General features: G+C 38.9%; 2 protein-coding genes across 7 annotated transcripts in view; one reads left to right on the plus strand and one right to left on the minus strand.

The window, feature by feature from the left end:
• The window catches only part of CERT1 (ceramide transporter 1), a 129,047-nt gene extending 125,182 nt beyond the window's left edge, over positions 1–3,865 (minus strand). Inside the window, exons 1-2 of one of the 2 annotated variants that reach the window (XM_055536591.1) lie at positions 3,739–3,865; positions 3,090–3,504 (exon numbers count right to left, since the gene is read on the minus strand). In XM_055536591.1, the coding sequence (XP_055392566.1) occupies positions 3,090–3,504; positions 3,739–3,824 (501 nt within the window). In that variant the 5' untranslated portion in view covers positions 3,825–3,865. The remainder of the gene's footprint in view (positions 1–3,089; positions 3,505–3,738) is intronic. The other variant, XM_055536592.1, reaches the window with a different exon arrangement.
• The window catches only part of POLK (DNA polymerase kappa), a 79,500-nt gene continuing 58,489 nt past the window's right edge, over positions 3,759–24,769 (plus strand). For 3 of the 5 annotated variants that reach the window (XM_055536582.1, XM_055536583.1, XM_055536585.1), the window contains exon 1: positions 3,778–3,894. In XM_055536582.1, coding sequence (XP_055392557.1) covers positions 3,802–3,894 — 93 coding nt within the window. In that variant the 5' untranslated portion in view covers positions 3,778–3,801. Of the gene's footprint in view, positions 3,895–5,913; positions 5,975–19,632; positions 19,733–24,769 lie in introns of all 5 variants that reach the window. The other 2 variants (XM_055536587.1, XM_055536586.1) reach the window with 2 other exon arrangements.

Here is a 24,769-nt window from a genome sequence, read left to right on the forward strand (position 1 = left end):
GTATTTTCTCAGTTGGAAGCAGAATTATGAATAGCTAATGAAGCTCTCTATACAAGGGATTTCCCAAGCAAGAATACTGAAGTGGGTTGCCATGTCCTCCTCCAGGGGATCTTCCAGACCCAGGAATTGAACCCAGGTCTCCTGCATTGCAGGCAGATTCTTTACTGGCTGAGACATCATGGTTCCCCAAAAATGAAGCTTAGAATCCTTCAGGGAACCTCACAAGAACAGATCCCTTTCAAAGTGACAGACAAGACACTAACAATTTTGTGCCCACACTTTTATATTATTTTCTTATAGAAGACCCAATAACCACATAAACTTCAGGCCCTTTACCCAGGAAGTGTTAACTCCTATTCACAACCAGAAGGCAGACTTCTGCCCTTCCTCCTAGCCTCATAACATTTCTTCACTCTTCCCCAGTCAACAGAGACAAGGCGATATGTGGGCACTGCAAGAGAATTAAATAATCCTGCTTCCTAGTAGTCCAGCAAGCATAAATTCAGGAGAAAAAAAAAAAAAAATACACATTTATAATAAGGATCAGAAGCAAGTTATACATAAAATGCTATATGAATGAATACTCTACTATATTCATAGGAGATAACACCCTTGAGGAAAGGAGTGCTGGGATGGCTGGCAAAATAAAAGTCTTCATAGAAAGAACAGTTGAGATGGACTCCAGAGATGGACAGAATTTCAGCCAATAGTTAGGTGTGTGAAGAAAGCATTAGATAAAGATAAGGTAATAAAGTTGGAGAGAATTCAGAAAAAATTGGGTGAGATTTATCCAGGCTTAGTTGCTCTCAAGTCCATCTAAGGCCTGAATCTTCTCCCATCCATAACCCAACTTGACACTTGTTATAACCACCTAGAATTATTGTCAACCCAGTATTTTTGGAACTTAACGTGTCTAAGAAACAAGCCTGTAGAAAATATACTCATATTAAAAAAACTCTGGGCTGCTGTATTTCTCATACAAGTTTACTGTACCACCACCATTTCAAATTCACTCCATTTGTGGGGGAACAAACAAGTTAGCATTAGGATTTAACTACATTACTAAACAGAAGTTAAACAACAGACACTGAGTTCTAACCTTTGTTTAAAATTACCAAGTGAATACAAAGATTCAAAATATATATGTACTTGAAACTTAAAAACATACATTCAATATAAAACATTCTTGATGAAAAAGCTTCCAAGAAAACATATGTATCCATAAATTGCTAAATTTCAGGGAAATTTCCTTCTTAGCTGTTAACAAGAATACCAAAACCTACATCCCTGTTGATTCCAGGTACACAGCAACATGGAAGTCATTTGCCTACTAAAGAAGTGGTCAAAGACTACATCTCTATGCACTTAAATATCACGGAGAAAAATCTTTTTTTTTTTTGGTCATAAAGTATATACTACACCACTCTGCTTAAGTGATACTCGGATACTCACACACAGCGCATACTCAGAGCTCTGGTGACTCCACCCCTCACTACAATCCTCCTACCCCACAAAAAGGGATAATCAATAGTTCAAAAGTACAGCTTGTTTTTGTAAAATACTTAACACACCACAATACTAATTTGGTGAAATTATCGGAATCACTGAGAAGCAAAAAAGATTCATAATAGTTCCAAAGGAAAATGTACACCCATCACACATGTTCAATCCAGATTCCTAAATTACAAGATACATCTAATCCAAAGAGACCCTGGGGAGTTTCACCTTACTGAAAACTTTTCACTGAAATTCCAATAATGATTACATTATCAACACACTGTAATTTTTTCATAAACAAAAGTTAACACGTGCAAGCCTTAGTTTTGACATACTCATGCCTTTTGTAGGTCCTTTCTCAGTCTTCTAAAGACAATATAAAAGCCTAATATGAAACGATTACACAAACGACGTCCAAAAGCTTAGCCAAAGTAGGTATACTGGAAGCATGGTGATTTCTTAATAGGCAGTGGCTGCACATGATCTAGTATCTTATGACCAGCCTGTTGAAAGACTGGACCCTGCTCCCCTTCTCCAAGTTAACTGCCAGCTCCAGCCATTTCTAAAAGTTTAACAGAAAGAGAAAACGAAGTAAAAAAGGCAATGTGGATCTTATCACAGCAAAAACCTAAAAGAAAAAGAAAGAAAAGAAGGAAAGAAAACAAAACCTTAACAACAAACCCCAAACCACGTACTACCAACGGAAAAGATTACCCACCTTCCCTCTTAAAAGGGGCCTCATCCATTTTCGTTAAGTAGCTTTCAAATTCTACAAATGACTATCTGCTTCGGAAAAATTTTGGAAAAAATGTTTTTTAAAAAATACAGGAAAAGTAAAATGTCTTTTCCTAACTCTGCCCCCTGTCTGCAAGAATACTTTACTAAATAACACTCTTCTTGGACTAAATAAATGTCGGTTTCCATTCTGACATGTTTCAAGTTACTACGAATATTTCTTGTACCTATCACCTGCCGATTCAATAGCTCCCTCTGAATTGGGGTAAAGGGTAAAAGTAAAGTACAAAAAGTCCTCCTCATTTAGATCTCTCACTACATCTAGCCTGGCATAGTTTCGCACCTCAGATTTCAGCACCAAGCCGAGTTGCTCCGGCTTCTTTCTCAAAAACTGCGTCTACAAAAATCCCCCACCCCTGCTCTGCTCAGCATCTCTGGACAAACCTCTGTGGAGAGGTCTGATCTGCAGTTTTACCGTACTCGTTCCTTCGGATACTGCTGTTGCTCATCCCGAATTCCTATATCCAGGACGCCTGCCGCCCGGGGTCTCGAGTCGCGGTGCGCATCCCGTTCCCAAACTGGATGGATCCCCGGGTTGGGACGCGCTTCCCCCGGTCCTAGGCCGCCGAGACCCAGGGTAGGCGAAGAAGACCGTCCCCTTCTGCCCCCACCCCCACCGCGGCCCCGGTCCGGGCACTTCGGCGGCAGGACTCGGCCCCACACCCCGGGCCCATTCCGCAGCCCCCGCCCCGGGACAATCCGTGTTCTCGCTGCCAGCCCCACCCCGTGCCCTCAGCTGCTCGCCTCGCGGCAGGTGAGTCCGGGCAGGGGGCCCCTCAGCCTCGCGGGCTGCTCACCTTGCTGAGGACTCCGCAGCGCTCCACCGGCGGCCCGGACTCCGTCTCCGGATCCTCCTCCGAGCCCGACGAGTTCCAGCTCTGGTTATCCGACATGGAGGCGCGACAGCCGAGCAGGAGACCGGCCCCCGCTCCCTGAGCTGCGCCGGTGGAGGCGCCCAGTCCCCGGGGTGAAGGGTCGAGGGATGGCGAAGGAAGGAGCGCCCGCTCCGGTGCAGGAGGGAGCGGGAGGAGGGATGGAGTCCGCCCGCCGCGCCGCCGCCGCCGCCGCCGCCGCGCCTGACACCAAGCGGACCGGGGAAGGAGGTCGAGGGGCGAAGGAAGCCTGCCCTTCCAACCGTCAGCCGTCGCCGTCGCCGTGACCCCTGCGCTGCGCCCGGCGCCGCCGCCCGAATTTGGCCCCCTCGATGCCAACCTCGGGGGAGAGGAAAAGAGGAGGAAGACGGGAAGAGGGAAAACCCAGCTGCAGAGACCCAGGTCCACTCACACCTCCGCTAGGCCGCCATCTTCCTGCCTAGCCCACTATTTACCCTCCCCTCCCCTCTTCCCTCCCTTTCGTCCTCCCATTCTCCCCCCTGCTCCCCGCCCCGTCCCCCTCCCAACGTCTGACGCGTCACGCCGAGGCTCGGAGTTCCCTCCCGCAACTTACCTCCGGCCCTCCCGGGTGACGCCGGGTAGGAAAGTAGGAGGAGCGGAGAAAGGAGAAGGCGGGATGGGGACCCCACTGTGCTGCATTCTGGGAAGGACGCTGCTCCGTGCGCTGCGCAGCCTCCTGGGAGTTGTAGTCGCGGTCCGGAGGCAACTGGTAAGTGATCCGCGCCGGGAGGGCTGGTCGCCTTGGGGACCGTCAGAGGGAGGGTGGGCTTCGTTTGATAGTTGCGTGACCCGTCCCCTGTGCCATGCTCCTATCTGTGCCTAGCATGTTTATGACGAACCCTCCGGGCTTGTGGACCGGGACGTGAGGCAGCTGCGGGGGATGCCCGGGCCTGCCCTCCGTGGCCGTTTCCCCAAAGCCGGATAGCATCTTGCCGCTTGCCTGGGCAGAAGCATACCGGGCTTTTCTGCCTCAACCACGGGCCGGGGGGTTGCGACCTCTCTAATGACAAGGGCATTTCTTTCCGTCAAACCACCTCTGCAAATTTCGAAGATCTTCCGTCTCGCCGTTTAGAAGTTAGACTTCACCTGAGGTTTCCCAATTTAGAAGGGAGAATTTTTAGTCCCTTCTCACCAGAGCAAGAACTTTTCTTTGTTAGATTTACAGAGTTTTTAATTGTGGAAAGTAATTTTGGAGATGTCGGAGAATAAATGACGTTGAAGAGTTTTTAAAGGAAAATAAGAATGTGAGGTGAGAGAGATGAGATGAGACTTCCCTCATTGTCCAGTGATTGGGACTTCGCCTAACATGCTGGGATGTAGTTTCGATCCTTGGTCGGGGAGCTAGGATTCCACATGCTTCGTGGCCACTTTCTTGCATAATATAAATGAAAGTGCAGTAATCTTATTGAGTGATAACGGGTTAAGCAGTAGGAGGTTGGCTTTGCCTGAAGACTAGAATTAGTGGAAAGACTGAGAGAAGATCTAACATTTCATTTTGCTTTTTTTCATATATTTAGATAATTTTTATGGGGAGATCGTTAACTTTGTAGCATCAATTCTTTCATCTTGTTTGCTTCTTTTCCATCTTGTCAACTTCCTAATAATTGCCAAGAGTACAATTCCTTATTAAACCTTAGAAAGAATACCTGCTTACTGCAGGTTACAGGAGGATAGAAGTGAAATTTTCAGTCTGTGGGAAAAGGCTCAGTGGCCAGAAGGCTCTAGTCGCCATAGAGGTCAACTTAACTGGAATCTTCAGGGAAAAAAACGGAATGATAGAAAGGGTTTTGTTTTCCTAGATTGACACGAAATGCTGAATCTGTTGTAAATCAGTTACAAATTATTTTTCTGTTGTGAAATCAAGTGAAAACGCATAATTGAAAGCCATTCAGATGAATAAAACCTTGAGATAAGCTTTTGAAAATACTTTTTCAGTATGTTAATTAGGAGAGAATCCCAGTGTTGTCATTCAAAACAGAAAAATAGAAAAAATTCACTTAGCACATTTTCCCTCTTTATTGAATTACTAAATTATATCCCTGGTAGCTCAGCAGGTAAAGAATCCACCTGCAATGCAGGAGACCCCGGTTCCATTCCTGGGTAGGGAAGATCCCCTGGAGAACGGATAGGCTACCCATTCCAGTATTCTTGGGCTTCCCTTGTGGCTCAGCTGGTGAAGAATCTGCCTGCAATGCGGGAGACCTGGCTTCTACCCCTGGGTTGGGAAGATCCCCTGGAGAAGGAAAAGGCTACCCACTCCAGTATTCTGGCCTGGAGAATTCCTGGTTACAAAGAGTTGCACACCACCGAGCTACTTTCACTTCACCTTTAGAGTGTCAAATGTAGCAAATTTTGCTTTGCATTTCAATTACCTAACATAGTTGACTTCCTATCTCTGATTCTTTTAACTCTAACTCATAAATCTCAAGGAAATGATTATGAAATGTTGAAAAATCCACTTCATAATGCAATTTATCAATAGATTCGTGAGAGCATCGTATATATTTATTTTTAAATTGAACTTTCTGTTGTATTTTATGAATTTCTAAGTTGTGTGGTTGTAAGCACCAATGCTTACATCACTAAGTTGCCCACTTAATCAGTAGGGAATTGTTTAATTGTAATAGAATTGTAATAGAATTAATGAGAGAAATTGCCTTTTTAAAAAAGCTTCTTTGTGTGTGTCTCTGTACTTACACGACTATTTTTTAAATGTTTTTAAGTACAGAAGGATTTTTGTACACTGATCAGAATACCATTTTAGAGGTTGGGATTCTCTTCTGTTAATGGTAAGAAACTGCAATACGAGAATGAAATACACAAGCTTTCTCTTTATTCTGTTGTGAGAATGATAGCTTCTGAGTTTTCTCTCTTACTTAGAACCATCCTCAACCTTATCAATATTCTATATTGTCTCTTAGTTTTTTTTTTTTAACTTTTAAACTTGTATTCATCTGTTTTAAGAACAACCACTTGGTCCACTGTTTTATTTAATAGTTTTTCTTACCCTTATATTTACGTGATTTGCAAAATCTCCATATATTGTATCTAGGTCTGTTTCTGGACTTCATTCATTTTTATTATCTATTTTGTCTATAGCTGTGCTAATACCATACTGTTTTAATTATTTAACTTTATCCTATTTTCATATATATAATAACAAAACTCCTAATGTTCTTTCTCGTTTGGATATTTTTGTATATCTTCTCTTCCAGGTGAGTTTTTAGAACATTTTGTCAAATTACATGAAACACTCTATTGGAATTTGGATTAAGAATGCACTTAATTTGTGAAGCAAATGACATCTTTACATTATTAGTTCTTAGCCTTGGTCAGATACTTTATATACCTGATCTAACTTACAAACCACATAATGTAAGCATTGTTGGCTTCATCTTAAGGATAATGAAACTGAAGCTCAGTGCTGCCAAGTAACTTACCCAGTGCCAAATAGCTACTAAGTATTGGGGTTAGGATTTGAAAACAGATCTGATTTTAAAGGTCATACCATTTTCTTTGATTCAGGAGACCCCTAAAGGTGGGAAGAATTGTGTAAATAGTTTATTTTGTAGATGAGTATATCAGAGCAACTGTGCTCTTAATTCAGTTAATGGTTTTGAATATCTTTTCACTTACCCAGCCCTTACATCTATGCTGTCTTACTTAACCCTAATATAGAATTTATTAGGTGCTCTTCTATTTCTATTATTATTTCTAATATAGAAATAATATATTATTTTTCTAATATAGAAATAATATATTATTTTTCTAATATAGAAACTATATTATTTATATTTATAATATAATTATTTATATTTCTAATATAATTATTTTCTATTTCTAATATAATTATTTTCTATTTCTAGTATGTCTTCACATGAAGACACTGAACCCAGAGATTTTAAATAACTTTCCAAAGGTCATACAACATCAAAGAGAATAGTTGTTGTTCAAACCAGCATCTCTTGCGTCTCCTACATTGGCTGGTGATTCTTTAGCACTGACCCATCTGGGAAGCCCTGTCATCCCACTAGAATTCTTCAATTCCTCTTCTTTCTCCCCATCTTCACCTTGCTTCATTCTCCCACCTTTTTCTTTCTACAAAACCCCAATCCCTTCATCCCTGCCTCCCTCTCCCATTGCAGTGACACAGAAACCAAAAACCTAGCAGTTTTACTTATCACCGGGTAGGGGTCTAGAAGTAAATATGTCTTCTTGATGCTGGAATTATAGTAGCAGAGGATGTCCCAAGTTGAAACTGAGGTCATTGTCTAATATTTAAAAATGATGTTATAAAGAGCCTTCATTAGTCCACTTAGCCTGCCATAACAAAATACAACATGCTAGGTGGCCTTGGTCTCATTATCTCTTCTAATTAAGAATACCAGTCCTTTGGATTAGGGCCCCATCCTATGGCCTCACTTAACCTTAACTATAGGGCTTCCCTCATGGCTTAGCAGTAAAGAATCTGCCTGCCAATGCAGGAGACTCAGGTTCCATCCCTGATCCAGGAGGATCCCCTGGAGAAGGAAATGGCAACCCATTCCAGTATTCTTGCCTGGAAGATCCCGTGGACAGAGGACCCTGGTGGGCTACAGTCCATGGGATCACAGAAGAGTCAGGCATGACCTAGTGACTAAACAACAACAAACAAAATTATCTTTTAATAAGCCCTGTCTCCAAATACAATCATATTGAGAGTTAGGTCCTCAAAATATGAATTGAGAGGAACACATTTAGTCCGTAACAGTGCTTACAGGTTCTGTATTCCCACAGTGTTTATTATGGTAAAGATACATTTTGAGTTAAATAGTGCTTTTTAGCTAAGCTGGGAATTTAACTGTTCATGGTAATCTTTATAATACTGTTCCCAACTGAAACATAATCAGTTAAAAACTGGAAATTTACATACAAAACCTGATTTTTAAAACTTAAGAATTACTAATCCATGAAGTAGAGGTAATGATCTATGAATAGCAACAGTCTAAAAACTAAAGTACAAGTGAACAAAATACAGCGTGTAAGCAATACAGCTGATATTTTTTTCCGCTTTTTAATGTGTTGAATAATAATCTGGGTAATGAAATTATGGACCACTTGAATTTCCTCTTTGTACCTTTTGGTATGAAAAAAAGTATGTCATGTGAGTATGTGCGTGCCTGTGTATCACTTTTGCAACAGAAGAAATCGTCTAATTATAAATGATATAAATTAAAGATTAATCTCTACATACAGTGTTCTAAGTTAATTTTCAACTTAGAGTTGTTAATGTCCCTGTTTTTCCATACATTTCCCTCTTTAACATAAAGAGAATTGATGATTACAGCATTTCTTAAGAAGGCCCCATCATGTCTTCAGAGTTATTTTCCCCAAGCTGCCGACCCCTATTCACATTTTGATGCACAGATAATGACAGTTATGTCATAACTGCTGTCTCACTGACAAGGATTATATGAAATATCCCAAGTTTTGAAAAGTTAAAATATGAAAAAGAGATGTGTTCTTGAAGCAGTGAGATATGGTGCAATCGGCCTTCCCTGTCTATGGATTCCACATCCTTGGATTCAACCAACCTTAGGTCACAAATATTCAGGAAAAAAATTCCAGAAAGTTCCAAAAAGCAAAGGTTGAATTTGCTGCCCACCAGCAGCTATTTATATATAATTTACATGATATTTATATGTCATTTACATGAGCTATTTGTAAATCATATTAGGTGTTATAAGTAGCCTAGAGATTATTTAAAGTATATGGGAGGCTATGCACAGGTTGTATGCAGATACCTCACAATTTAACATAAAGGGCCTGAATACTCATGGATTTTGGTATCTGCAAAGAGTCCTGTAACCAATCCCCTGTGGATACTGAGGGAGGTCTGTACTTGCTTTTTTAAGCATTTCCCCTTCTTTTTTCCTCCCTATTTTTAATTTTTAGAACATAAAAACATACATACAGTCCCCGACTTAGAATGATTCAACTTAGGGTTTTTGGACTTTACTTTTTTTCTTTTCCCAGGCTAGCAGTATGCAGTATGATACTCTCCTGTGCTGTTGGGCAGTGTCAGTGAGTCACAGGTCCTAGTCAGCCTTGTGATCATGAGGGCAAACAACACAATTCTGTACCCATAAACCTGTTCTGCTTTTCACTTTCAGTACTATACTGAGTAAATTACATGATTTTATCAAGGCTCTTCGACTGAAGGGATCAGAAATGTATTTTGGGTAGCTCAAATAAGAGATGTTATTGTAGAGCTCTCTGAATCCTCAGCTGGGCCTTGTATGCATATTTCAGTCCTTGGAAAATGAGGTCTTGGTGTTTTTCTGTTCATCTGTGGGGCCTCATGGTATCTTTCATCTCTGTTCTTGTCTTCTCAGTCTCAGTTTATTTGTCTCTTCATATCTCATCTTGCATGTTGTCCAACTTGTTTTAACTACCTGTCAGTTTCCAGGCCCTCTCCATGTCAGTAAAGAATCCGCCTGCAATGCAGGAGACCCTGGTTCGATTTCTGGGTCGGGAGGATCCCCTGGAGAAGGGATAGGCTACCCACTCCAGTATTCTTGGGCTTCCCTTGTGGCTAGCTGATAAAGAATCTGCCTGCAATGCAGGAGACCTGGGTTCGATCCCTGGTTTGGAAAGATCCCCTGGAGAAGGGAAAGGCTACCCATTCCAGTATTCTGGCCTGGAGAATTCCATGGACTGTATAGTCCATGGGGTCCCAAAGAGTCGGACAAGACTGAGTGACTTTCACTTTCACTCAATGTCTAAGTTTAAATTCTTAGGTAGTTAGCCAGCCAGCGCTGTAATTAGCTCTTCCCAAAAGTATGGAATATGTCTGCCCCTTCTGTGGTTTGTTGAGAGTTGGAGGCCAACTAGAAACAATAGGCATGTCTAGTATATATATAATTTACATTATAATCTGTTTATAACTGTAGGGGTGGGAAAGGGGGCATTCTGAGGGAAAAGAATTATGTAACATATATGAAAATCTAATTGTCAAATCACAAATATTCTTTTAAAAGGAATAACATGATAATGGTTAAATGACTGTATTAGACTGTATATATTATTTTTTCTTCTACTAAAAACATGACTAAAATTTTTTTATCCACTTTTTTTCAAATATTAGTCCCCAAAATAGTGCTTAGAAGGCAGTCAATATAATTAATTAATGTATTTTACCTTATCTTTTCAGTTAATAGTTTAATTCAGCAAGTATCCGATATGTAAGCTATTATGCTGTCTACTATGAATAATTTTAAAATAGTTATAGATTAAAAAAAAAAGAAGGGAATTGTGTAGGTCTGCATTCAAGGAGTTTATAACAGAAAACAAGATAAGAAAGAAATACATATGAGTTGAGCTAGTATTTTGTAAGTTAAAAGAAGGTACCTTTTACTCTTCTGGAGAAGGAAATGGCAGTCCACTCCAGCACTCTTGCCTGGAAAATCCCATGGACGGAGGAGCCTGATAGGCTATAGTCCATGGGGTCACAAAGAGTCGGACTGAGCGACTTCACTTTCACCTTTTACTCCTAGGATCCGACAGTGATAAATCCTGTTCTCCTGTTCTCTAATGTATTTTCTAATCCTTAGGCCACTTGCCCCAGGTCTTTTTAGTTAAAACAATGGTTGTTTGGGATTTTAAAGAAAAAAGGATTGTCTTTGTTTGCTGATCTCTTACCATCAAGTTATCACGTTAATTGTTTTATGAATCTTGTCACATTAGAAATATCATAAACTGATAGATCTCCTTTTCTTTTAACGTATAACTGTGTGTGTGACATTCAGCATGTGCCCTAAATAAAGTTCAGAGATTTAAAAGATTTAACAGCTCTTCTGCAAACCTTTTCCAGTTTAACATGAATCGCTTGCCCTTTTGAATGCTTTTGTTTCCCACTTTTCCTGTTTTGACTACTAATAAATTATATTTGTCTGTTAGGCTTAGGGTTCCTGTCAGGCCTGTTAAAGAATCATATAGTTTCTGCCACTATGGTGGTTCTCCCTGAGTTCAGAGTGAACAAGCCGACAGTCCCTGAGTGTGAGTCCTAGGACTTCATCCTTAATAACCATTTTGACTTTGGTGTGTATTAAATAAATGCTAACTTAATAAATGGCATCAGTATAACCAGTCTCTTTTTATTGCTATGTACATCCCAGTTGTTGTGGTGTTATATGCGTTTGTAAAATGCTATTTTCATAAGTATATCAAAGTAGATATTCATTTAAGTGAAATGTGGTGAATGCATCTATATCCATTCCTGACAATGTGAACACTAGTTTCAGAAATATTAGGGGCTGCAAGAAACTTGCATGTGTTCATCTTTTGTGACCTTGTACAGAATTCTTTTGTAATATCTTTGTGACTGTATTCAAAAAAGGGAGTAGTATACAAACGTGTGTAAAGTGAATGTAAAACTATTCATGGCATTGCCTCCCTGTGTATCTTAAGCTTTTGAGTTGGTACCAAAAAATGGTTGTATTTTACCTGTCTGTAGTCAGCATCTGGCATGCATATCTCCCACATTAGTAATTTTCTGTTAGACTTAGATCTTTACAGATATAGTCATATCCAGTGTAAGTAACCCAAGTGTACTAGTCTATGAATTAGCATAAATAGTAAAACAAATTTTCCAGTTACTGAGAAAAATACCAAAAGCTGATCATAAAATCTAGTTGAATAAAAGGAGCCTTGTAGAGGGGTTGGAGCAACTGGGAGATTGGGATTGACACATATATACAGTATTGATACTATGTATAAAATAGGTAATTAATGAGAACCTACTGTGTAGCCCAGGGAACTCTACTTAATGCACTGTGGGGACCTGAATGGGAGGGAAGTCCAAAAGGAAGGGGATATATGGATAAGTATGACTGATTTATTTTGCTGTACAGTAGAAACTAACACAACACTGTAAAGCAACTATACTCCAATAGAAATTAATTTAAAAATAGTAAGTTGAAAACAACCTGGAAGGAAAAAGGAGCCTTGTAATTAATCTGATGAATTTATGTGCATTCTTTATATGTGAATGGTTCTCACAGCCAGACAGCTGCAGAATTTCTCTCCTTCCTGTGTATGCTTGTACTGTTTTCTTTCTCTTCATTCCTCCCCTTCCTTTGTATTACTGTTGTTTATATGTGTTGTGCATTGCTATTGTCTGCTATTATTTTTCCTCTTCTGTTCCTCCTCTTCTGTAACAGTCATTGGCAGAAGTCATGGGAAAAGCAGAGGAGGGAGTCAGTGAGAAATAGTGAGAAGCTAGGAGGAAAATGATCTATAATAGAACCTTCATAACATGCCTTCCATCCTATTTTAATTGATTCATGGGCATAGGGATTATGCTGTACCTATTCTTAATTACTTACTTAGATTCGTTTTCCCACTTACTTTGATTCTTTTTCTCAAGAGTCCCTAAATAGTCTCACCATTTTTCCAGGCCCTGCAAGTGCTCTTCATTTCTTGGTTTCAAATATAGGCTTGATGTCCTTTTACTATATCCCTGCCTCATATTTTTATTTTCCTCAATTATGATTCTAAATGATTAGGACCACTTACTTGGGTTTTCCCTGTTATGATGATATGATGGCTATCTAACTAGGCATTGTCAATATTTACCTTACTTACTTTCTTTTTCTTTGTTCTCTTTCTAACTACCCACACTCCATGTGGATTGAAAGACTTTTGTTTTATTGACATCAATTATTGTTATTATGCTCATACTGCTAGGACTCAGCTGTTACTCTGATTCTTAAGGTTACTTGCATATATATCTTAGACTCACTTATGTGTTGATATTTTACCATGTAACTCTCCAAGGACAACTTTATTTGAGTAAGGGAAAGGTACCTGTTGGTAATACATTGCATACAGCTGCTTAGGAATATGTCATATCCCATGGAAAGTTCTAACATTCATCAATAAGACTGATTTCAGAAACAGAATTTCAAAGAACATGTAGGCCACCCTTAGAGCCAAGCCAGACATGTTCCAAGCAGAAATATTCTTTCTTACTGTTGAATAAAATTAAAATTGTATTTCATTAACTTTTGTTTATATGTTTGGTTTTGTAGGGTTAAAAACGTATCAGAAGTAGTTGGTATTTAATAGGTCTCACTATAACACTAAAAAAATCCTTTAGTCTTAAAAGTAGTGTTTGTAGCATATGCCCTGAGAAAACCCACAATTCTAAAATACACATATACTCCAGGGTTCACTGCAGCTCTATTTATACCAGCCAGGAGATGGAAGCAACTTAAATGCCCATCGACAGATAAATGGATAAAGAAGTTGTGTTACATGTATACAATGAAAATTACTTAGCCATAAAAAGGAATGAGAGAATGAACTTGAGCCAGTTCTAGTGAAGTAGATTATCCTAGAGCCTCTTATACAGAGTGAATAAGTCAGAAAGAGAAAAACAAATATCATATATTAAGACATATATATGGAATTTAGAAAAAGGTACCAGTGAACCTGTTTGCAGGGCAGCAGTGAGAGACCCAGACATAGAGAACAGACTTATGGACACGGCGGGGAAAGGAGCGGGTGGGCTGAACTGAGAGAGTAGCATGAAGCATCGATATGACCTTATGTAAAAGAGAGAGCCAGTTGGAATTTACCCTATAGCGCAGGGAGCTCAACATGATGCTCTGTGATGACCTAGAGTAGTGGGGTGGGGTTGGATGTTTAATAGCAGGGGAACATATGTATACCTATGGCTGATTCATATTGATGTATGGTAGATACCAGCACAACATTGTAAAGCAATTATTCTTCAATTAAAAAAAATTTTAGAAAGTGAAAAAAAAGTATGTAGTATACATCTATCAGAGAAGGCAATGGCACCCCATTCCAGTACTCTTGCCTGGAAAATCCATGGACAGAAGAGCCTGGTAGGCTGCAGTCCATGGGCTCGCTAAGAGTCAGACACGACTGAGTGACTTCACTTTCACTCTTCTTTTTCATGCATTGGAGAAGGAAATGGCAACCCACTCCACTGTTTTTACCTGGAGAATCCCAGGGACGAGGGAGCCTGGTGGGCTGCCGTCTATGGGGTCGCACAGGGTCGGACACGACTGAAGCAACTTAGCATAGCATAGCATACATCTATAATAGATAAACAGGAATATTGCTGTCTAGTCTCTGCATATATATTTTTTCCTTCTGTTTTTCTCCCCAAGCTTTTGAGTCTTTAACTTGTAGCCTCTTTTCATTACATCGAGAAATTCTTTTGGTAATGTATTAAAGCCATACTACATAAAGCATTATGATATTCTTAAGTATTGGTAGAATCCTCATGATAATTATTTTGTCAATGTGTTTGCTTTCTATTTTTCTTCCCAGCCCTTTCATTGTTTCACTTTTACTGTAATTTCAGATCCTCTTTTCCTTAGTCACATAAACTGAAAATTATCATTATGAAATACACATGTTGTTATGGTGATACAGTTTACCTTCGTCTTCATTTAAAGTATTTGTTAAGAACTTGCTATATGGGGACCCTAATTAGGGTGCTGTAAAAATGAGATACATACCACACTTTCATAGACCCGTTATTCTAGCATACAGAAATGTGTCTAAAAATACAGACAGTAATACTAAGACTATTCAGAAATATAGACAAAAATAAGTAATAAAACTGTTATGGTTTTAACAGTCACATTATTATTAAAGAGCATGGAGAGCTTTAAAATTGCCTGTCACATAGTAAGTGATCAGTGTATATGGATGAATGGAATAAGTTTAGTTGGTTAATTTTTGAAGGGAAATTGTAGGGATTGCAATTAACAAAGACCAGGAGAAAAATCACTAAGCACAGTTAAAATTAATGAGGGACTAAAGAACCAAATTCCATCATAGTTTTTTGTAAGGAAGAAGTATCATTTGTTAAGGGCCTACTCAGTGTAGGCATTGTTTTAGGTTTATCACATTTAGTATTCATTTTTCACAAAAACCCTGCAACATACACATTATCCTTATTTTACATATAAAGAAATTAAAGTTCAAATAAATAAATTGCCCAAGGTCCTAGCTAGTGAATAGTCTAGCCCAGATTTTTGAACCTCATAGGCTTATACTATGTACTTTTTATACATACACACTTGTCTCTATATCCTTTGGGTGTTGGATTTGTTTCCAGGATCGCAAAGATACCAAAAATCTATGGATGCTAAAATCCCTCGTATAATCATGGCATGGTATAGTTGGCAGAGTACATCATGCGAAATGCCAGCTGGATGAAACACAAGCTGGAATTAAGATTTCCAGGTGAAATATCAATAATCTGAGATATGCAGATGATACCACCCTTATGGCAGAAAGCAAAGAGGAACTAAAGAGCCTCTTGATGAAAGTGAAAGGAGAGTGAAAAAGCTGGCTTAAAACAACATTCAAAAAATGAAGTTCATGGCCTCCAGCCCCATCACTTCATGGCAAATAGATGGGGAAACAGTGACAGACTTTATTTCTTGGGCTCCAAAATCACTGCAGATGGTGACTGCAGCCATGAAATTAAAAGACGCTTGCTCCTTGGAAGAAAATCTATGACCAACCTAGACAACATACTAAAAAGCAGAGACATTACTTTGCCAACAAAGGTCTATCTAGTCAAAGCTGTAGTTTCTCCAGTAGTCGTGTATGGATGTGAGAGTTGGACCATAAGGAAGGCTGCTGCTGCTGCTGCTGCTGCTAAGTCGCTTCAGTCGTGTCTGACTCTGTGTGACCCCAGAGACGACAGCCCACCAGGCTCCCCCGTCCCTGGGATTCTCCAGGCAAGAACACTGGAGTGGGTTGCCATTTCCTTCTCCAAGGAAGGCTGAGTACCGAAGAATTGATGCTTTTGATCTATGGTGTTGGGGAAGACTCTGGAGAGTCCCTTGGACTGCAAGGAGATCAAACCACTCAGTCCTAAAGGAAATTGGTCCTGAATATTCATTGGAAGGACTCCTGTTGAAGCTGAAGCTCCAATACTTTGGCCACCTGATGTGAAGAACTGACTCATTTGAAAAGACACTGAAGATTGAAGGTGGAGGAGAAGGGGATGACAGAGGATGAGATGGTTGGATGGCATCACCAACTTTATGGACATGAGTTTAAGCAAGCTCCAGGAGATGGTGAAGGACAGGGAAGCCTGGCATTCTACAGTCCATGCGGTTGCGAAGAGTCAGACATGACTGAGCAACTGAACAACAAAAGAGTTGGCCTGCCCTATCTGCATTCCACATCTGCGTAGTCAGCCAACCTGGATCCATCGGTTGGTTGAATCCCCAGATGTGGAAACTTCAGATACAGAGGGCCAACTTTATTTAGACAAACAACAGCTGTGATCAATATTATTAAACATTTAAGCATCTGTTAGAGCCAGATTACTTTCTAGGTACATTGCATGGTTTTTTTTTAGTTAGACAATTTTCTTAAAAGAAAATTCACCCACATATGTTTTTAGGGTGCAACAACATATAATAAAGCCAGTTTACAATTTTTTTTCTGACTGATAACTAAAGGCGTGTATTTGCTAGCCAGGCTGTGTTCTAATTACCCATAAATAATTTAAGTGATCTCTAGAGCCTGTTGCAATCATCCTTTTGTCTAATGTTGATAAAGGAGTTATATAATCCCAGGGACAGGGGAGCCTGGTGGGCTTCGGTCTATGGGGTTGCACAGAGTCGGACATGACTGACACAACTTAGCAGCAGCAGCAGCAGAGCCTGTTGCAATCATCCTTTTGTCTAATGTTGATAAAGGAGTTATATATTGATCTAAGTTTTATGTCATGAAAAGTAGTCATTGGCATTTATCATCATGTTATATATATATATATATATATATATATATATATATTTTGTTGTTGTTGTTGGAGTAATTTAGGAGTAATCTTGAGAAGTAACAATAAAGGGATAGAGAACAACAACATTACTAGAAATTATAATAACACATAGTAAACTCAAGTTTTTATTTCATATTTTCCTGAAATAGGTCATGTCCTTTGAAAGTAACTAGTTGCTCACTGACTTTTATGTGTGGTCCTGGAACTATCCATTTTTAAAATAAAGATCCCAGATTTCATGTGCATCTTTAATAGTAGCTTCTAGTATATCATTACTTCTGGCTTTTATCTTGCATTTGTATCATCCAAATGCAATGACATTACAAACATTGACATTCATAATCTAGTTTTAAAAAAAGCAACCATTCTCTTTCCTTCATTATTGTGAAACATTTTCAATTTTATATTTATAAACACCAGTTAGAATGAAGGCCAATAAAATTTTAATTTCTTCACCATCACTTCCTATTTCCTTTGTGTATATATCTACATTAAGCATTTGTACACTTACAAATTATATTAAGTAACTTTTAGTGCACAAACATCATAAAGGATGAAAGAACACTGTCATACATCCTGTTAACAAAATGGGATGTTCCAAATTATTCTTGCAAAATACCCTGTGATGTTAAATGGCCTCCATGTTAAATGACAAACTGGGTGGAAATGCCACATTTGCTTTTTATTCTTAAAAGTGCATTGTTCACTCATTGATTTTTGAGTTTGATAAAATGTATCTATGTGAATCATCTGAAATTTCATAGCCTGAGATTTTGCTTATAAAATGAATTTCACCATCACTATGGTCTATAATACTATTAGTCTCTTTACGTTTATTTTTAGAGTTGTCTGATAATTGTGAAACTCCTCTGTCAAATTTCCTCTTTTTGCCTGTATGGGTAGAAAGTGAAAAATTTAGAACTCTCAACTATGTTTAATGAAAACCACCAAAAACAACAACAAACCCTGAAAAATGTCCCTTTGCTTCTTTTATACTTACATTCAAAGACATAATACTATGGGCAGCACAGTAAGAAAACTAAAGAATGATGTAATAGTGATAATTTATTTCACTACTAGATCATCTTTCTAGATGATTCCATTCCATTTCCATATAATTTTTAAAATAATTGATTAGTAATGATTAATTTACAGGATGATAAAATAACAAAATATAGGAAAAATAAGATCCCTAAGATACCATAAAATATCTTCAATTTATAGAGATCACCATAATGTATCTTCAATTTGTGAAAGATTCAAATAGATCCATATAGAAATTTCAAAATAGGGTGAATTTTATTCTGATTTTAAAAAAGTAAGTTTGAGACGTCCGTGGTTGTCCAGTGGCTAAGACTCTGCGCTCCCAATGCAGGGGGCCTGGGTTTGATCTCCGGTCAGGGAACTGGAGCCTGCATGCTGCTACTGAGACCCTGTGCAGACAAATAAATTATTTTTAAAAGTGTAAATCTGCTTTTGTTCCTTGGAAGATTCCTAAGAAGGAATAAGATTTGAAATGTCAATTCCTATAATAAAGTTGCTCAAAGAAAAAAACTCAAAAACTAAAATTGAGTCTAATAGTCTTTGTGGTATACCAAGGGTTAATATAACCACATTCCTTACTTTTATTTCATAACCAAACCTGAACTAGTTTCTGTTTCCTTTCCTGTCTCAGGTGAAAAAGTTAAAACTTTGTTGTATTTCCTTCTCCAATTTCAGGTGTTGTATTTCCTTCTCCAATTTCAGGCAGAAGGTTAGCCATTGTAATTCATTCCAAGATAATGTCTTGGCCAAATGACAGACACACCTTAAGTATCAAAGCATATCTTAATATATTACAGGTTCATTTCTCTTTTCCCAATCCAGTGGAATTTTTGCACTTTTAAAAACTAGATGGAGAAAGTGTAAGAATAGATGTATTTAAAAAAAAATCGTGTAGGGGTTTCCCTAGCAGTCTGGTAGTTAAGACTCTGCAGTTCCACTGCAAGGGGTGTGGGTTTGATCTGTGGTGGGTGAACTAAGATCCTATAAGCCACACAGCATGAACTAAAATAAAAAATAAAGTTATAGTAATTTTTAGAAATCAAGTATAAAGTATATGATAAAAATTTGACCTTAGGGACATCACAATAGTTCATTTTTGTTAGAAATAACTAAAATACTAAAAATGTTTCAGTTTTTCACATAAGAAAAGCATGGCTGTCGTGTATATACCATTGTAGCAAGCAGTTCACTGTGGAACCGGACTTTATGTATCATGATCTGAGAAAATTATCAAAAACCAACAAGAATTCAAGGAAATCAATAAACAACATGGGATAATACTTACTTTTGCCTCAGTCAGACATGTTAAAAGATGTATGAAGTAAATACTGGTGAATTTCAGAGCCAAAGCCCTTCTCTTTGCTTCTTTCTAGGGATTATTGGTAGTTTGTTTTGTTGATACTTTTTTATGGAATAAGAACCCAGACTATTTTGTGAGTAAGATGAGTATAATACTTGATATTTCAGATAGTAAACAGATGTATGTATGTGTGCTCAGTCACCCAGTCGTATCCAACTCTGTGATCCCAAGGACTGTGGCCCACCAGACTCCACTGCCCATGAAATTTTCTTCTCCAGGGTATCTGCCTGACCTAGGAATCGAAGCTACATCTCATGTCTCCTGCATTGACAGGCAGATTCTTTACCACTGCACCACCTGGGAAACCCAGTTAAACAGGTACATAATTCAAATCTATTTGTAAGTCATATTCTTGGGGGGAGGGGGGAAGTTGGGAATTTTTGAAGCCTTGGAAGCATTTTTTCTCTTTCTCAAAAGGGGATATTTTGGAAAAAGAGAAAAAAGTAAATGCAGTGGAAGGGTGGGAGGGGTTAAGGAAGACCGCTGTGCTGCATATCAGAAACAGAGGAAGCCTTCAGTTCTTTAAAAGAGCAGATGAAGAGGAAGCAGGAGTAGAGAGGGACGTGTTCACGGAGAATTTAGGAACCTGGTCTAGATCTGTCCTTTAAAGGAAGGTATGTGTCTAGGCATATCATGACCAAACTGTTGAAACCAAGATTAGGAGGAAAAACTTGAAAGTCAGAAAGAAAGAACATATCATATATAAGGAACAACAACTTGAATGATTATGATCTTAACAGATATAATGGAGACTAGAAAACAGTGAAGCAACATCTGAGATTCACTGAAAGAAAATGAACTCAGTTCTATATCTGATGAAAATATCTTTCAAGGATAGAGGTAAAATAAATCTACGGCATCTTAGGCAGTACTTATATATTTGGCATACAGAATTAAAATGTGGGCTCTGGAGACAGAATCTGGAATTGAGTTCAGGCTTGGACACCTTCTCCTTATATATCTTACTGTCATATACTCTGTTGGGATAATATATAAATTAGTGAATAAACATGAAGAATAAATTAGAGAATGCTTCTTAAGCAGGTGCCTAACATATGGTAAGTTGTTAGAACATGTTAGTTATCATATACTCATATGTGTTTTTAGAAAATGTAGCTAACCTTATGGAATTTCATATTTTCTATTTTCATCTTCTATTTTTTCCCTTAACTTTACTGAATTTGGCTATTCTTGAAAGCGGAAGAAACACTGATAGTGTTGTGAAAGAGAAGTCATTTTTACTGCTACTTTGACCTGTACAAAGACCATACTTAGGAAACACTCATTTTCATAAAAAAATCTTTTTATGAATAATGCTTTCCCTTTATTTTCTGCATTGCTTTAGGGAGAAATATAGGGCTTTTTATTTTGATAATTGATTTTACTATGATTATTGAAGAAACTGCCCTTCAGATTACTAGGAAGATCTACAGTTGATCCCCAAATGTATTTTTATTTGTATAGTGTTTCTAACATTTCAGGATACTCTTTAAAATTTCCTAGTTTTTAGAAAAGTCTGAATGAACATCACATTTTCATAGTTTTATTTTAGTTTCTTTGTCATTATTTCGTATTCTTCATTTGAAGACTTCCTAGGCCTTTAGAGAGTTTTCAAGACTGCAATATCATTTAAAATATTACAACAAATGTATGATATTTTATGTATTATAACTATTATCATCACCAATCATACCACTTTGATGTTACTTCCATATTAGTCTGCAAAACAACTACTCTTCCTTTTTTAAAATTGCAACAATTTTCTATTTTACCTTTTTTGTGCTTATAGTGTTAAGTGTGACACCTTTGAAGCCAAATCTGAAATAGTATCAAATCTCTATAACTTTAAGATACTTACTAAATCTGCGCCCTGGTTTCCTCATCTCTTATGAAAATTAAATAGGGTAATGCGTGTTAAACACTGTAAGATCAAAACACTTTTACAGTTATTGCATTTAAAAAGATTTAACAAGCTGTTACCATTAATTTTATTACTTTCTGTTTATTAATCTGCACATCATTCATTTATTCAACATGCACTTATTAAATAACAGGCTCAATGACCTATCACTGTACTCAGATTTTGCCCTTTTGAATTTTATTTTGGTTATTTAGTTGTTCAGGTTATTAGTATCTTTACAATTTTCATCTTTATTCCGATGAAAACAATTGGGAAATTCCCAGGCTGTTAGGACTTGGAGAACTAATATCCCACAAGCTGCATCAGTTCAGTTCAGTCGCTCAGTTGTGTCAAATATTTGCAACCCCATGGACTGCAGCACGCCAGGCTTTCCTGTCCATCACCAATTCCCTGAGCTTGCTCAAACTCATGTCCATCAAATCAGTGATGCCATGCAGCCATCTCATCCTCTGTCATCCCCTTCTCCTCCACCTTCAATCTTTCCCAGCATCAGGGTCTTCTCCAATGAGTCAGTCCTTCGTATCAGGTGGCCAAAGTATTGGAGTTTCAGCTTCAGCATCAGTCCTTCCAATGAATATTCAGGACTGATTTCCTTTAGAATGGACTGGTTGGATCTCCTTGCAATCCAAGGGACTCTCAAGAGTCTTCTCCAGCACCACATTTCAAAAGCATCAATTCTTCAGCGCTCAGCTTTCTTTATAGTCCAACTCTCACATCCATACATGACTACTGGAAAAACCATAGCTTTGATTAGATGGACATTTGTTGGCAAAGTAATTTCTCTGCTTTTTACATGATGTCTAGGACGGAGGAGCCTGGTAGGCTGCAGTCCATGGGGTCTTTAGGAGTCGGACACGACTGAGCGACTTCACTTTCACTTTTCACTTTCATGCATTGGAGAAGGAAATGGCAACACACTCCAATATTCTTGCCTGGAGAATCCCAGGGACGGGGGATCCTGGTGGGCTGCTGTCTCTGGGGTCGCACAGAGTCGGACACGACTGAAGCGACTTAGCAGCAGCAGCAGCAGGTTGGTCATAACTTTTTTTCCAAGGAGCAAGCGTCTTTTAATTTTATGGCTACAGTCACCATCTGCAGTGATTTTGGAGTCCAGGATATAAAGTTTGTCACTGTTTCCATTGTTTCCCCATCTATTTGCCATGAAGGGGTGGGGCTGGAGGCCATGAACTTCGTTTTCTGAATGTTGTTTTAAACCAGCTTTTTGACTGTCCTCTTTCACTTTCATCAAGAGGCTTTTTAGTTCTTCTTCACTTTCTGCTATAAGGGTGGTGTCATCTGCATATCTGAGGTTATTGATATTTCTCCTGGCAATCATGGTTCCAGCTTGTGCTTCATCCATGCCCGCATTTCACATGATGTACTCTGCATATAAGTTAAATGAACAGCATGACAATATACGATCTTGATGTACTCTTTTCCCGATTTGGAACCACTCTTGTTGCATGTCCAGTTCTAACTGTTGCTTCCTGACCTGCATAGACTTCTCAGGTGGGAGGTCAGGTGGTTTGCTATTCCCATCTTGTAAGAATTTTCCACAGTTTGCTGTGATCCATACAATCAAAGGCATTGGCATAGTCAATAAAGCAGAAGTAGATGTTTTTCTGGAACTCTCTTGCTTTTTTGATGATGCAGCGGATGTTGGCAATTTGATCTCTGGTTCCTCTGCCTTTTCTAAATCAGCTTGAACATCTGTAAGTTCACAGTTAACATACTGTTAAAGCCTAACTTGCAGAATTTTGAGCATTACATTACTAGCGTGTGAGATGAGTGCAATTGTGCAGTAGTTTGAGCATTCTTTGGCATTGCCTTTCTTTGGGATTGGAATGAAAACTGATGTTTTCCAGTCCTGTGGCCACTGCTGAGTTTTCCAAATTTGCTGGCATATTGAGTGCAGCACTTGCACAGCATCATCTTTTAGCATTTGAAATAGCTCAGCTGGAATTCCATCACCTCCACTAGCTTTGTTCGTAGTGATGCTTCCTAAGGCCCACTTGACTTCACATTCCAGGTTGTCTGGTTCTAGGTGAGTGATCACACCATCATGGTTATCTGGGTCATGAAGATCTTTCTTGTATAGTTCTTCTGTATTCTTGCAACCTTTTCTTAATATCTTTTGCTTCTGTTAGGTCCATACCATTTCTGTCCTTTTTGTGCCCATCTTTGCGTGAAATCTTCCCTTGGTATCTCTAATTTTCTTGAAGAGATGGCTAGTCTTTCCCATTCTATTGTTTTCCCCTATTTCTTTGCATTAGTCACTGATGAAAGCTCTCCCTGCTATTCTTTCAATTCAGTTCAGTTCAGTTCCCTCCCTGAGTCCTATCTGACTCTTTGTGACTCCATGGACTGTGGCACTCCAGGCCTCCCTGTCCATCACCAATTCACGGAGTTGACCAAACTCACGTCCATTGAGTCGGTGAGGCCATCCAACCATCTCATCCTCTGTCGTCCCCTTCTCCTCCTGCCTTCAATCTTTCCCACCATCAGCGTCTTTTCAAATGACTCAGCACTTCGCATCAGGTGACCAAAATATTGGAGTTTCAGCTTCAACATCAGTCCTTCCGATGAACACTCAGTACTGATCACCTTTAGGATGAACTTGTTGGATCTCCTTGCAGTCCAACGGACTCTCAAGAGTCTTATCCAACACCAGAGTTCAAAAGCATCAAGTCTTCGGCATTCAGCTTTCTTTATAGTCCAACTCTCACATCCATATGTGACTACTGGAAAAACCATAGCCTTGACTAGACAGATCTTTGGTGGCAAAGTAATGTCTCTGCTTTTTAATATGCTGTCTGGGTTGGTCATAACTTTCCTGCCAAGGAGTAAGCGTCTTTTAATTTCATGGCTGCATTCACCATCTGCAGTGATTTTGGAGTGCTCAAAAATAAAGTCTGCCACTGTTTCCACTGTTTCCCCATCTATTTGCTATGAAGTTATTGGGTCAGAAGCCATGATCTTAGTGTTCTGAATGTTGAGCTTAAAGCCAACTTTTACTCTCCTCTTTCACTTTCATCAAGAGGCTCTTTAGTTCCTCTCTTTCTGCCATAAGGGTGGTGTCATCTGCATATCTGAGGTTATTGATATTTCTCCCAGAAATCTTGATTCCAGCTTGTACTTCATCCAGCCCAGCATTTCTCATGATGTACTCTGCATATAAGTTAAATAAGCAGGGTGACAATATACAGCCTTGACGTACTCCTTTTCCTATTTGGGACCAGTCTGTTGTTCCATGTCCGGTTCTAACTGTTGCTTCCTGACCTGCATACAGATTTCTCAAGAGGCAGGTCAGATGGTCTGGTATTCCCATCTCTTACAGAATTTTCCAGTTTATTGTGATCCACAAAGAGTTCTTTGGAACTCTGCATTCAAATGTGTATATGTTTCATTATCTCCTTTGCCTTTCACTTCTCTCC

The sequence above is a fragment of the Bubalus kerabau genome, chromosome 10 (assembly GCF_029407905.1).
Source record: "Bubalus kerabau isolate K-KA32 ecotype Philippines breed swamp buffalo chromosome 10, PCC_UOA_SB_1v2, whole genome shotgun sequence".
In the NCBI taxonomy this organism is placed as follows: Eukaryota; Metazoa; Chordata; class Mammalia; order Artiodactyla; family Bovidae; genus Bubalus; species Bubalus kerabau.